The sequence below is a fragment of the Podarcis melisellensis genome (genome assembly GCF_964234715.1).
Source record: "Podarcis melisellensis genome assembly, chromosome: 3".
NCBI classification, from domain to species: domain Eukaryota; kingdom Metazoa; phylum Chordata; class Lepidosauria; order Squamata; family Lacertidae; genus Podarcis; species Podarcis melisellensis.
This window is the reverse complement of record NC_138530.1, coordinates 60747475-60760096: the sequence shown is the minus strand read 5'-3', so window position 1 is coordinate 60760096 and position 12622 is coordinate 60747475. Positions and strand designations below refer to the sequence as shown.

The 12622-nt window shown below is 44.4% G+C and overlaps 1 protein-coding gene across 2 annotated transcripts in view; it reads left to right on the top strand.

Annotated features, from left to right (window-relative positions):
* The window catches only part of ARFGEF3 (ARFGEF family member 3), a 74382-nt gene that overhangs the window by 41062 nt on the left and 20698 nt on the right, over window positions 1-12622 (top strand). Inside the window, exons 11-22 of one of the 2 annotated variants that reach the window (XM_081907023.1) lie at window positions 153-265; window positions 376-1292; window positions 3039-3205; window positions 3918-4083; window positions 4906-5013; window positions 7833-8048; window positions 8723-8833; window positions 9767-9917; window positions 10648-10962; window positions 11444-11577; window positions 11719-11864; window positions 12439-12618. In XM_081907023.1, coding sequence (XP_081763149.1) covers window positions 153-265; window positions 376-1292; window positions 3039-3205; window positions 3918-4083; window positions 4906-5013; window positions 7833-8048; window positions 8723-8833; window positions 9767-9917; window positions 10648-10962; window positions 11444-11577; window positions 11719-11864; window positions 12439-12618 — 2724 coding nt within the window. Of the gene's footprint in view, window positions 1-152; window positions 266-375; window positions 1293-3038; window positions 3206-3848; window positions 4084-4905; window positions 5014-7832; window positions 8049-8722; window positions 8834-9766; window positions 9918-10647; window positions 10963-11443; window positions 11578-11718; window positions 11865-12438; window positions 12619-12622 lie in introns of both variants that reach the window. The other variant, XM_081907022.1, reaches the window with a different exon arrangement.

The window sequence follows — 12622 nt, the reverse complement described above, 5'->3', positions numbered from 1 at the left end:
CTTATGTTAATAAATTGATGGGTACATCCTGCATCCTTGAATTAATAAGCTCAATGCATCCTGGGGCAGATCAGCTTACCGAAGAAATAAGGTTTGTTTCAGCACTGTGCATTTGATCTGTGAGGAGTTTTTTATATTTCATACAAATTTAGATACTTGGCAGTCCTCGGCGGCTCTGCGATTTGGCAGGCCCCTGCTCTACTGAACCAGAATGCAGGAAAAGGTCGATTTCGAAAAGGAAGTCCCACCTGGATCTTCTCAAACTGTATGTTCTACTAGGTTTCCTTAAGCCAATAATCCTTTTTAAAAATGCATGCTTTTCCAGTTAAGAAAAAAAAGAGAGAGTAAAGTGTGTCTTGTTTCTATTTATTGTAGTATCTTGGACGGGATGAGTGAAGCTTGCGCGAAAGGTGGGATTGAAGCCTGCTATGCTTCAGTGTCCTGTGTCTGTGCCCTCCTTGGCACCCTGGATGATCTCAGTCAAGGGAAAGGCCTGGACGAGGAGCAGGTCCATCTGCTTCTCCGACGTATGGACGAGTTAAAGGACGGGGGCGAGACAAGCAGAGATTCCATGGAGATAAACGAAGCCGATTTTAGGTGGCAAAGGCGCATCCTGTCATCAGAGCATAGCCATACCCCCTGGGAAACTGGCAATGAAAAGAGTCCTGACATTAGTATTAGCGTCACCACAGATACCGGTCAGACAACCTTGGAAGGTGAAATGGGGCAGACCACTCCAGAAGAACGTTCTGAAATTCGTAAAAATTCTCTCCAGTCACCGGCTGGACAAATGGGTAAAGAAATTCATTATAAAGACCCAGAATCAGAAACCATTGACCAGCCAGATGTTGTTCAACGGAGCCATACAGTTGTTTATCCAGATATAACTAATTTTCTTTCAGTTGACTGCAGGGCACGTTCTTGTGGATCCAGGTACAGTGAGAGCAATTTCAGTGTTGATGACCAAGATCTTTCTAGGACTGAATTTGATTCATGTGACCAATATTCCATGGCAGCAGAGAAAGATTCTGGAAGGTCAGATGTTTCAGACATAGGCTCAGACAATTGTTCGTTGGCTGATGAAGAGCAGACCCCAAGAGACTGTCCAGGTCACAAATCCTTACGAACTGCTGCCCTTTCCTTGAAACTTCTGAAGAACCAGGAAGCAGATCAGCACAGTGCCAGATTATTCATCCAGTCCCTTGAAGCTCTTCTCCCTCGACTTATCGCTCTTTCTAAAGTGGAAGATGTTGATTTGGCCCTCCAGAACTTCGCTTCAACTTTTTGTTCAGGTTGGTGATCATTTTCTTCACAGCCAGTATTAAATGAACAATGCAGAGCATTGCTGAATAAGGGTCTTTGATATGTCAAATACTATTTTCATGTATGTTTGAGAAAATCTGCATTCTAATCCATTTGCAGCCCTGTGAGTAATTGTGGAGTTGATGCAAGGCATGTCTGTGTGGCCTGGCTCCAATGAAACTATTTTTTTTCCTACAAAAGAATGAAAACGTATTTATTTAATTTATTCATTTCATAAGATTTTTGCACTGCTTGATTGTAGAAACTCTCAAAGTGGTTTACCCGAAAGATAAGGCAATTAAAGCAGGAAAAATTTACAACCTTCTTTAAAATATACATAAGTTAAAATACTAAAACAGGTTAAAATCACCTCAGCTTCCTAAACATTTGGGTAGGCTTGTCTAAACAAGAATGTTTTTAGCAAATGTTGAAAAGGGTTCAGTAAAGGTGCCTACTTGATCTCAATAGGCAGCATAAAAAGTTAAATATCAGAATCTGAACCCTTGTGGACTTCTTAGGAAAGATCTACAAACAAGGTACAAAATTCCAGTCTGCTGCTCATGGATTTTTCCAGCAAAATCCTTGTGGAATTTTCATTCTGACACAGCAGCTTCCATTTGTTTTCCTGCATTTTTGACAAATCAGCCGATTATAACCTGTTGTATTATATTACATGAAACTGTTCAGCAAGCACAGTTTTAACATAACATTTCAGTCACACCACATTATCCTGGTGTCAAGTTTATAAGCTGTGTATATGATGTACATAACAACAGGGTTACAGTAGTATATGGGGACTCTTTAATGCTAATCAATTTCCAGAGCAAATTATCCCGTAAGCCAGAGGTTCAAATGTTTTAGTACACTTGATTACTGGATGTTCATGTTTAGTTTTATTTAAGAAGCAAGCTGTTCTCCACATTACTAATAAGCTGCGCCCACTAATATGCTAAACTGCTTTTGTATGTAAAAGTGTGCCTTTATGATGTTTTGAGACCCTTCTTCCAATATATTCTGTAAAGGTTCTGTGCAAAGCAAGGTTCTATGTATAAAGGTTCTATGTACTGAAACCCAAACAAAATCCAATGCTTTATTTACTACGCCAGTCTGTTTTAATGCATTGCTGACAGTGGCATCTACTTTCTTCATGGGAGTGGGTGGCACTGTGGTCTAAACCACTGAGCCCTTTGAGCTTGCCAATCTGAAGGTTGGCAGTTCGAATCCGTGTGATGGGGTGAACTCCTGCTGCTCTGTCCCTGCTTCTGCCAACCTACCAGTTCGAAAGCATATCAGTGCAAGTAGATAAATGGGTACCTCTACAGTGGGAAGGTAAATTGCATTTCCGTGCGCTCTGGCTTCTGTCACGGTGTTTCATTAACCAGAAGCAGTTTAGTCATGTTGGCCACATGACCCGGAAAGCTGTCTGTGGACAAACGCCGGCTCCCTTGGCCTGAAAGCAAGGTGAGCGCCGCAACCCTGTAGTCGCCTTTGACTGGACTTAACCATCCAGGGGTCCTTTACCTTTACCTTTACTTTGTTCAAAATAGGGCAGTCTCTACTGGGGCTGTGGAAGGCACTTTGGCTAGTGCAACAGAAGTTTCTGATCACGTAGTTACAGAAATGTGAGTTACAGTGCAGTAACTGATAAATCACCATATAAAAAGAAAGCGGCCTTGAATCGCCAAAGCAAGATTTCTCTTACAAGGCACTTGCTATAGCTCTCTCTTTTTTGGTAGGTATGATGCACTCTCCTGGATTTGAAGGGAATGTCGCCTATAGCTTCCAGACACTGATGAATGCAGATAGTCTCTATATGGTCTCTCATTATACTCTCCTGCTCAACCTGAAGCTGTCCAATGCAGATTACTACCGAAAGAAGCCTGGGCAGTCCCCTGTGATCATGGTGAGTGGAATGCAGTGCTGGGTATGGTGAAGAACAACACACATTTGCAACTACCCCGACATCTTATAGCTTGTTGGTCTGCAGCTCAGTGAATAAATATGAAGTACTCAGATTTGATGCAGGTTGAACCCAGGGGAGCATTAAATTGGAGCAACTGGGTCCAAAATCAGTTTTTGTCTGTTTCGTGGGTTTAAAGGGTAGGAGACTTCAGAAAGTAGAAAGGACAATATTTTACAAAAGCCATTCTTAAAAAAATACTGTGGGAAGGAAAAATGAAAATTTGCCACCAGACTCAAGGGGAGTTTTGTCCCCTGGTTCTTTCACCATAGGGAGAAAAGTGCTTCCTGAACCTCATCATTCTCCACTTTGCACAAACCATAGTTTGCTGTGTTTGGACAAGAAGCTATGGTTTACTAAGAACCAAAAGGAAGTTAGGGAAACATGGCGGGTGGGGGTAGGGGTGGGGAGAGAAGCCACCCCGAGGCTCATTTTTGCACAAGTATATGACATCATAGTTTGGTGTCACATCTGAACTGCATCAGAGAGAAAGATGGGTGGTTATTATGTGTACCGACAGATGCATAATTTTATCTATGCTTGTCACCTTGGTTTTATGCTCCTGATCATATCTGTATGTTTCTAGAAGTCTCTGAGGAAAAGCAACATGCCCAGTAATGCAGTGGTAGCTGAATTGTGCTGTTCCATTCTGCAGAAGGAGTTTATGAAGCAGGTCCAATCCAGTGGAGTTTTGATGGTATTTTCTCAGGCTTGGGTTGAAGAGCTTTACCATCAAGTGCTGGAGAGAAATCTTCTTGGAGAGGCAGGATATTGGGGGAGTCCTGAAGAGCACAGCCTCCCACTCATCACCATGCTGACTGGTCAGTATGATTTGAATACCAGGGCGATATAGAATTAAATACACATCTTTGGCTACATGCATTGAGTGTCCAGAATACCCCAGTCCCAGTCAGCATGGCCAGTAGTCAGGGTTTTGTATTATTATGATGGGAATTGTTGTATTATCATAATGATGCCAGGTGACTGACCAATGGGTTGTCCTGCCCACCTGTCTGTTAACCAACCAGTAGGGGTGGGGACTTAGAAAGATCTGACCCACCAGGCCAAAAAGGATACCCACACCTGATTTTTATAATGCCATTTATGACTGCAATAACTTACATTTTGCAGTTGCTTTGTTTTAGTAGCTCAGTCTCACGTTACGGAGGCACCTCCATCCCTCACAACATGAAATAACTAGCATGTGTGAACAAACATTTTAAATAACAAATGCCACAGCCAGAGCTTTCTTATATCACTTGTAAAATGGCCTGTATCCAGTGGCAACAGCAAAGCTTCTGTCAGTGGAACAGGCTTGAAGGTAATTTTCCTTCTCACCTGTAGCCCACCCCCACCCCCTCTGCCCCATGTCCTCCTTAAATCTGCTGTGGAGAGTTCCCACAATTCTCTGGAGCAGATTTAGAGTGGGGGAGGGGACCTCAGGAGGAAAGAAGAGCCACTGAAAATGACTTCCCTTCCCCTTTTAAAGGCTTTACTGTCAGTTGAGCAGCACTGTTGGATCAATCTCATAGTAGTGGAGACGTATCACACATTCCTCTGCAACTCACTTGAGGGAATTCATTGTCCCTTAGGTGTTTTCCCCCCTTTATCCCATAGTCACTTCTTGTTGTTTTTCTTTGCAGACATTGATGGTTTGGGGAGCAGCACAATAGGTGGGCAGCTGATGGCCTCTGCATCCTCGCAGTCTCCTCTCACCCACACCCGGAAGCCAGATGATGCTGTTCTTGCAGGTAAAGGATCTGCATCAAGGGAACCATGAGCCACATTTGTATATATTTGTAGTATTTCAGATACACCCCCCCCCCAATCACATAACCTTCATATTTTTATGCTGGATGTGAGTTAGGTAAAGCTTCCTTCTCGGTTTCTGTATCTCTCACGTCTACGCACATGAACATATGCTGATCCAGGAACTGTGTTTTAAATAAATTATTATTTATTAATTTCATTTGACGCTTTTTACAAAAATAGCTGAAAGTGACTTACATAAAGTTAAAATGCAAAGATTCTATAACACACACACACTATATATATATATATATATATATGCAGGTTTTGGTGTCCTCGGGTGTCTTCCCGTGTAAAAGTTTTACACGGGAACTTTTACACGGGAAGACACCCGAGGACACCAAAACCTGCATTCCTGTACCCGTGAAAATCTACGAAAGCATATATATATATATATATATATTGGTGGTTTTTAAGCAGAAGTTGGATGGCCATCTGTAATGGATGTTTTATAATAATAATAATAATAATAATAATAATAATAATAATAATAATAATAATTTATTTGTACCCCACCCATCTGGCTGGGTTTCCCCAGCCACTCTGGGCGGCTTCCATAGAAACCAAAAATAGACTAAAATATCACAGATTAAAAACTTCCCTGAACAGGGCTGCCTTAAGATGTCTTCTGAATGTCAGGTAGTTATTTATCGCTTTGACATCTGATGGGAGGGCGTTCCACAGGGCAGGCGCCACTACCGAGAAGGCCCTCTGCCTGGTTCCCTGTAGCTTTGCTTCTCGCAATGAGGGAACCGCCAGAAGGCCCTCGGCACTGGACCTCAGCGTCCGGGCAGAACGATGGGGGTGGAGACGCTCCTTCAGGTATACTGGGCCGAGGCCGTTTAGGGCTTTAAAGGTCAACACCAGCACTTTGAATTGTGCTCGGAAACGTACTGGGAGCCAATGTAGGTCTTTCAAGACCGGTGTTATGTGGTCTCGGCGGCCACCCCCAGTCACCAGTCTAGCTGCCGCATTCTGGATTAGTTGTAGTTTCCAAGTCACCTTCAAAGGTAGCCCCACGTAGAGCGCATTGCAGTAGTCCAAGCGGGAGATAACCAGAGCATGCACCACTCTGGCGAGACAGTCCGCAGGCAGGTAGGGTCTCAGCCTGCGTACCAGGTGGAGTTGGTAGACAGCTGCCCTGGATACAGAATTGACTTGCGCCTCCATGGACAGCTGTGAGTCCAAAATGACTCCCAGGCTGCGCACCTGGTCCTTCAGGGGCACAGTTACCCTATTCAGGACCAGGGAGTCCTCCACACCAGCCCGCCCCCTGTCCCCCCAAAACAGTACTTCTGTCTTGTCAGGATTCAACCTCAATCGATTAGCCGCCATCCATCCTCCAACTGCCTCCAGGCACTCACACAGGACCTTCACCGCCTTCACTGGTTCTGATTTGAAAGAGAGGTAGAGCTGGGTATCATCTGCATATTGATGGACACCCAGTCCAAACCCCCTGATGATCTCTCCCAGCGGCTTCATATAGATGTTAAAAAGCATGGGGGAGAGGACGGAACCCTGAGGCACCCCACAAGTGAGGGCCCAGGGGTCTGAACACTCATCCCCCACCACCACTTTCTGAACACGGCCCAGGAGGAAGGAGCGAAACCACTGCATAACAGTGCCCCCAGCTCCCAGCCCCTCTAGACGGTCCAGAAGGATGTTATGGTCGATTGTATCAAAGGCTGCTGAGAGATCCAGCAGAACTAGGAAACAACTCTCACCTTTGTCCCTAGCTCACCGGAGATCATCAACCAGCGCGACCGAGGCAGTTTCAGTCCCATGATGAGGCCTGAATCCCGATTGGAAGGGATCCAAATGGTCTGCATCCTCCAGGCGTGCCTGGAGTTGTTCAGCAACCACGCGCTCAAGAATGGAAGATATGAGACTGGGGAATAGTTGGCCATACTGGCCGGGTCTAAAGATGGTTTTTAAAGAAGCAGTTTAATGACCGCCTCTTTCAACGGATCTGGGAATGTTCCCTCACAGAGGGAAGCATTGACCACCCCGCAGAGCCCATCGCCCAGCCCTTCCCGGCTTGCTTTTATTAGCCAGGATGGGCAAGGATCAAGGAGACAGGTGGTTGGTTTCATGCGTCCAAGCAGCCTGTCCACATCCTCGGGGGTAACGGATTGAATTGATTCCATGCAACTTGACCAGACAGAGCTCTAGCACTCTCCCGCCCCAGCCCTGCTCCCACGGTGGTGTCTAGCTCCTTCCGAATATGAGTGATTTTATCTGCAAAAAACTAGTTGAGATTCCTGCATTGCAGGGGCTGGGACTAGATTACCTTCAGGATCCCTTCCAGATCTACAGTTTCCATGATGCAAAACCACCAAAGGATTGCTTTTCATATATGCATACCGGGAAGCAGGGCTCAACTTAGGAGGGACTGATGGATTTTAAACTTTTGTCCCAGCTCTCTCCAGTCATGATGAAAAGCATGTGTCTCCATCCCACCTGTTAATTAAGGTGGTGGGGGGACCTGACATGCTTCGTATTCTTATTATTTTAATCAATTACCCACCCTTCACTCCAGATCCCAGTGCAGGTCACAACAATTTAAAAACCATTTAAAACCTTACAGCTGTAACAAAAAGTGCAACCACAAAATTGCAATTTTGTCCTGAAAGGTGTCAAAGGCTGGGATAAAGAGGTACACAATGATGCTGTTTGCGTCATGTCCGTCTTGGCTCTGACGGATGCTTGTATTTCCCAAGGCTCCCAACAAACCATTTGTTTCTCCTTTCTGCTGCTTCAGGTACTGCTTTTGCCCGATACCTGTTAATTGGTTGCTGGAAGAATTTGATTGACACTTTATCTACGCCTCTAACCGGCCGCATGGCAGGCAGTTCCAAAGGATTAGCCTTCATTCTAGGAGCTGAAGGAGTCAAGGAGCAGAACCAGAAGGAGAAGGATGCCATCTGCATGAGTCTGGATGGACTGAGAAAGGCAGCTCGCCTTAGCTGTGCTTTAGGTATAATGCACTCATGAGCATAGGCCCCATTTTTAATGGAATTTGGGCAGGTGGATGTCATCCTTGCAACACCCAAATGTGGCAGCTTGACAAACAGAAGCAAGCAGTAAGCTGGGTTCACTTCCCTCTATATATTTCTCCTTATATTGCCAGTGTTTCAGCTGGCATATATTTCTATCCCACTCATCTGCCTGGGTTTCCCCAGCCACTCTGGGCTGCTCCCAACAGAATATTAAAAACACTATAAAGCATCAAACATTAAAAACGTCCCAAAACAGGGTTGCCTTCAGATGTCTTAAAGTCAGGTAGTTGTTTATTTCTTTGACATCTGATGGGAGGGTGTTCCACAGGGCAGGTGCCACTACCGAGAAGGCCCTCTGCCTGGTTTCATAACCTCGCTTCTCGCAGTGAGGGAACAGCCAGAAGGCCCTCGGCTGAACAATGGGGGTGGAGACGCTCCTTCAGGTATACTGAGCCGAGGCTGTTTAGGGCTTTAAAGGTCAGCACCCACAACTTCGAATTGTGCTTAGAAACATACTGGGAGCCAATGTAGGTCTTTCAGGGCCAGTGTTATATGGTCTCGGCAGCCACTCCCAGTCACCAGTCTGGCTAGTGGGAGGCACATATGGCTAGTGGAAGGCACAGAAATTCAATAGTCCTGTTTCTTGCTGCAGGAGTTGCTGCTAATTGCGCATCTGCCCTTGCTCAGATGGCCGCAGCTTCATGTGTTCAAGAGGAGAAAGAGGAAAAAGAGGTGCAGGAACCCAGTGACACCATAGCTCAAGGTACGACTCATCAAGGGGATCCACTGGTTATCATTAGTGATGATTTGGGCCATGTGTTCATCATGTTTTAAGATCATATGTAGTTGGAAGCCTTGACAAATGTAATTGTCCTGGCCCTGCCTGTAATAGGAATGTCTCCCTTTAGGTCTACTGTAAAGATCAGCAATGGCTGCCTGTCTACAGAGAGACAGAGCCTACCTATATCTGAAAGTGGTTGGGTGGGGTGAAGAATCTCACTTCAGTTCTTGTTTATTGCTCGGTATTACCTGCTTTTCCTGAGCATAAGCAGCATAGATATCAATGGGGCCTATTCCCAGATAAATTTGTTTTGTATGGCAGCAAAGAACATCCTCAGGGTATCTTCCAATTCTATGATTCAACATGGTTCTATGATTTAAATAAAGTAAGGCGCTAGTAGCTGCATAGGATGTGGAGAAATCAGTTGTTTCAACTATAGTGAACTCTCAAGCCCTTTCTACACTTTTGTTAAACACTGCCTGAAGAGAGGAGGAGTCAGGATTGGACCCACTCATCCTGCCCAGCCTCTGCGCATTCAGCAAGAGGTGTGAAGCAGGCTCTCTGCACCCAGTTCCCTCTGTGTAGTTCCTCCATGTAATCTGGAAACTTACCGAATATGGGTTTCCAGTCATACATAAGACTCTTTCCTTTATACAGCTCCTTTCACACTTCCCACTGAACACATGCAAGTTTGTTCCAGGGAGCACGATCCATTTTCTTACTTATTTGGTGAAGGCAAGAAAAAAGACTAGGGCCTGTGTGCAAACCTTGAAAAAAGCTGAAAATGAGTTTGTTTGCTTTTTAAAAGAACAAAAACCCTCTACAATAACAGTTCTTTCCGATACAGAAGCCTTTCTTGTGTTAGACGTAACAAGAGATTCTTTATTTCTAACATTTATATTTGTAATGGCACAGTGAAACAGAAGGTGGAGCAAAGACTGGAACAGATGGGGAAAGTGCAAGGGGTCTGCCTCCACACAGCCCACGTTTTGTGCATGGATGCCATTCTTAATGTGGGGCTGGAGATGGGAAGCCACAATCAAGACTGCTGGCCGCATGTATTTAGGTATGGAATTGGAAACTGTATTCCATCTTCAGTTTGAGGCAGTTTAGGCTAGACTCCAACACAACATTTCTTTGAAACGGACAACACACATTGATTAGCAGGTACCTAGTTTGCTGTTCAGTGCATTTGGTGTACTTTTTTCGATTCTATAAAAGTAACCAGGCGGTGTGCTTGTACTGCAAAAAGAAAATGAAACAGTACTTTTTTAAACAGTGACTATCCCCCATTCAATGGGCAATAACTATTTAAGTAGGAGCTCAATACACATTTGATAGCTCACCGCATACAGGACCAACTCAAAGTATGACTTAGTATGCATGCGCAAGTCTGTAATTTTCCAGAGCAAAGATCATAGTCACTTTGCTCCCTCCTGGTCTCTAGTTTATCCTCTGGTCTATAGTCATCAGTTATGCTGACTCTAGATAATCCAGACAATAACCCTTGTACTATAATGTATCTTATTTCTATATATTCAAGCATTGAAAATTCACTCTCTGTTATGCAACAGCCGCATCTAAAATGTAAATGTAATTTAGAATGTTTTTAAAAGTCAGTAATGTTGTAAGGAAAGTTTAAGTTTATGACTAGCTAGTCCAGTGACACCTTGCTTACAAAAGAGCTTTTCATTTCAGGAGGCTTAAGACTACTGTATATCATCCTCAGAGAGTAAATGTTGTATGCAGTGGGAAAAACCAGTAAGGTCCTCTGTCCTTTTGCTTTGTTTTTTCAGAGTTTGTGAGTACATCAGCACACTGGAACATGCTCATTTCAGTGACGGGACATCTCAGCCACCAGTAACTATTACCCAGGGCCAACAGACCACAGATGGGCTTCAGGGAGATGTTCAACCTACAGACAGCACCCAGGAACTGACTCTAGATCAAGAGACTGCGCTGAGGAATAATCCTGTAATCCAGCCGGTTTCCATTCAGGAGCTCATCAAAGAAAGCAGCAAGGGAAGAGCGTTTGATTTCCGTGGGGGCAGCCTGATGACTGGAAGCAACGCTGCCAAAGCTATCCTTACCCTCTCCACCCAGGCAGACAGGTATGGTTGGCATCACATTTGACAGTTCCTACATGTTCTGAGTTTCTTCAAGAAACCATCATGGATGTGTTACTGTGAATATCCAAAATTTGCACATGGTGACATTCTAGTGCAATGCTGCCAACACCAGAAAAACATCAATGAATATATACAATGAAATATATACAGCCCCACTAATGGGCATGCAGTTTTTACTTCCCCCAGGTACTTGTGCTGGTTTACTTCTTTTCCCCCTACTTCCACACTGGGCTCATTTGTGTATTTTAAAAGTCAGACTCACATGTCCCCCTAGCGATGCAGCAATAAAACTGCTAGCACATTTGTAAAGCTAAGCAGGTTCCCATATGGTTTCAAATTGGATGGGGGGCCGTGTGCCGAGATTCCTGCATTGCAGGGCTAGATGACTCTTGGGGTCCCTTCCAACTCTACAATTCTCTGATTTGGCCAGATCAAGTAATATATTCTGCCTTTTTGCCCGAAGGCTATTTGAAGATGCTGTTGACAAGCTGAATCTGATGGCATTGGGAGGTTTCCTGTATCAGCTGAAGAAAGCCTCTCAGTCCCAGCTCTTCCACTCAGTTACAGACACTGTTGATTACTCCTTGGCAATGCCAGGTAAGCCTCTTAAGACACAAAGCATCCTATATTTGTGTGTGTGTGTGTGTGTGTGTGTGTGTGTGTGTGTGTGTGTGTGTTATACCATGTATTAAATTTATATTATCAATTACTCTGCACTGTCTTTTTTTGCCCTGGTAGGTGAAGTAAAATCTACCCAAGACAGGAGAAGTGCGCTCCACTTGTTCCGTCTTGGAGGGGCCATGCTCCGAATTGTAAGGAGTAAATGCCGCCCTCTTCTCCATCTTATGCGCTGCTGGAACTTGGTGGCCCCTCACCTAGTGGAGGTGAGAGAATTACAAAGGCTTCTTCCCCGACCATGCAATTTCTCTGTGCATTGTAAAAATTGCAAAGGGCAACCACAATGTTAATTAATGTACTTGAAAAAAGAGAGTGTACAAGTGAACAAAGCACTAAGAAAGGTTATGCTCTGGAAATTTGCAGATTATAGCCATCAGCCTAGCACAGTTCTTAGACAGATCCTCATAAAAACAGCTTTATTCATTTCTTCATGATAGGTTGGCCGTTTGTATGTTTGGTTGATTTATGTCTCCCCCTCTATCTCATGGGCTCAGAATGACATACAGCCATTTTTCTAAGGGGATCGCAGTCTAAGGAAATCAAATAGCTCGGGGAGATAAAAGAGGCAAAATAAAATTAAAATGGCATTGTAACATGAAATCTCACTCAAACAGATTTCCTCGTTGAACTTACTGTAGACATTTTTAGTGCTCGGCCTCACCAGATTTTCTTTGAATTCTCTCCCGTCCTCCTCCTAAGTAACAGTCCTTGCCAGTTCTTGTCGAAAAGGCATTTTTTACTTGACTGAAATCCTGCTTTTTACTCCTCTTGTTGCTGCAGGCTGCCTGCCATAAAGAAAGACATGTTTCTCGGAAGGCTGTCTCTTTCATCCACGACATCCTAACTGAGGTTCTGACAGACTGGAATGAGCCCCCTCATTTTCACTTGAATGAGGCCCTCTTCCGTCCCTTTGAGCGCATCATGCAGCTGGAACTCTGTGACGAAGATGTCCAGGACCAGGCAA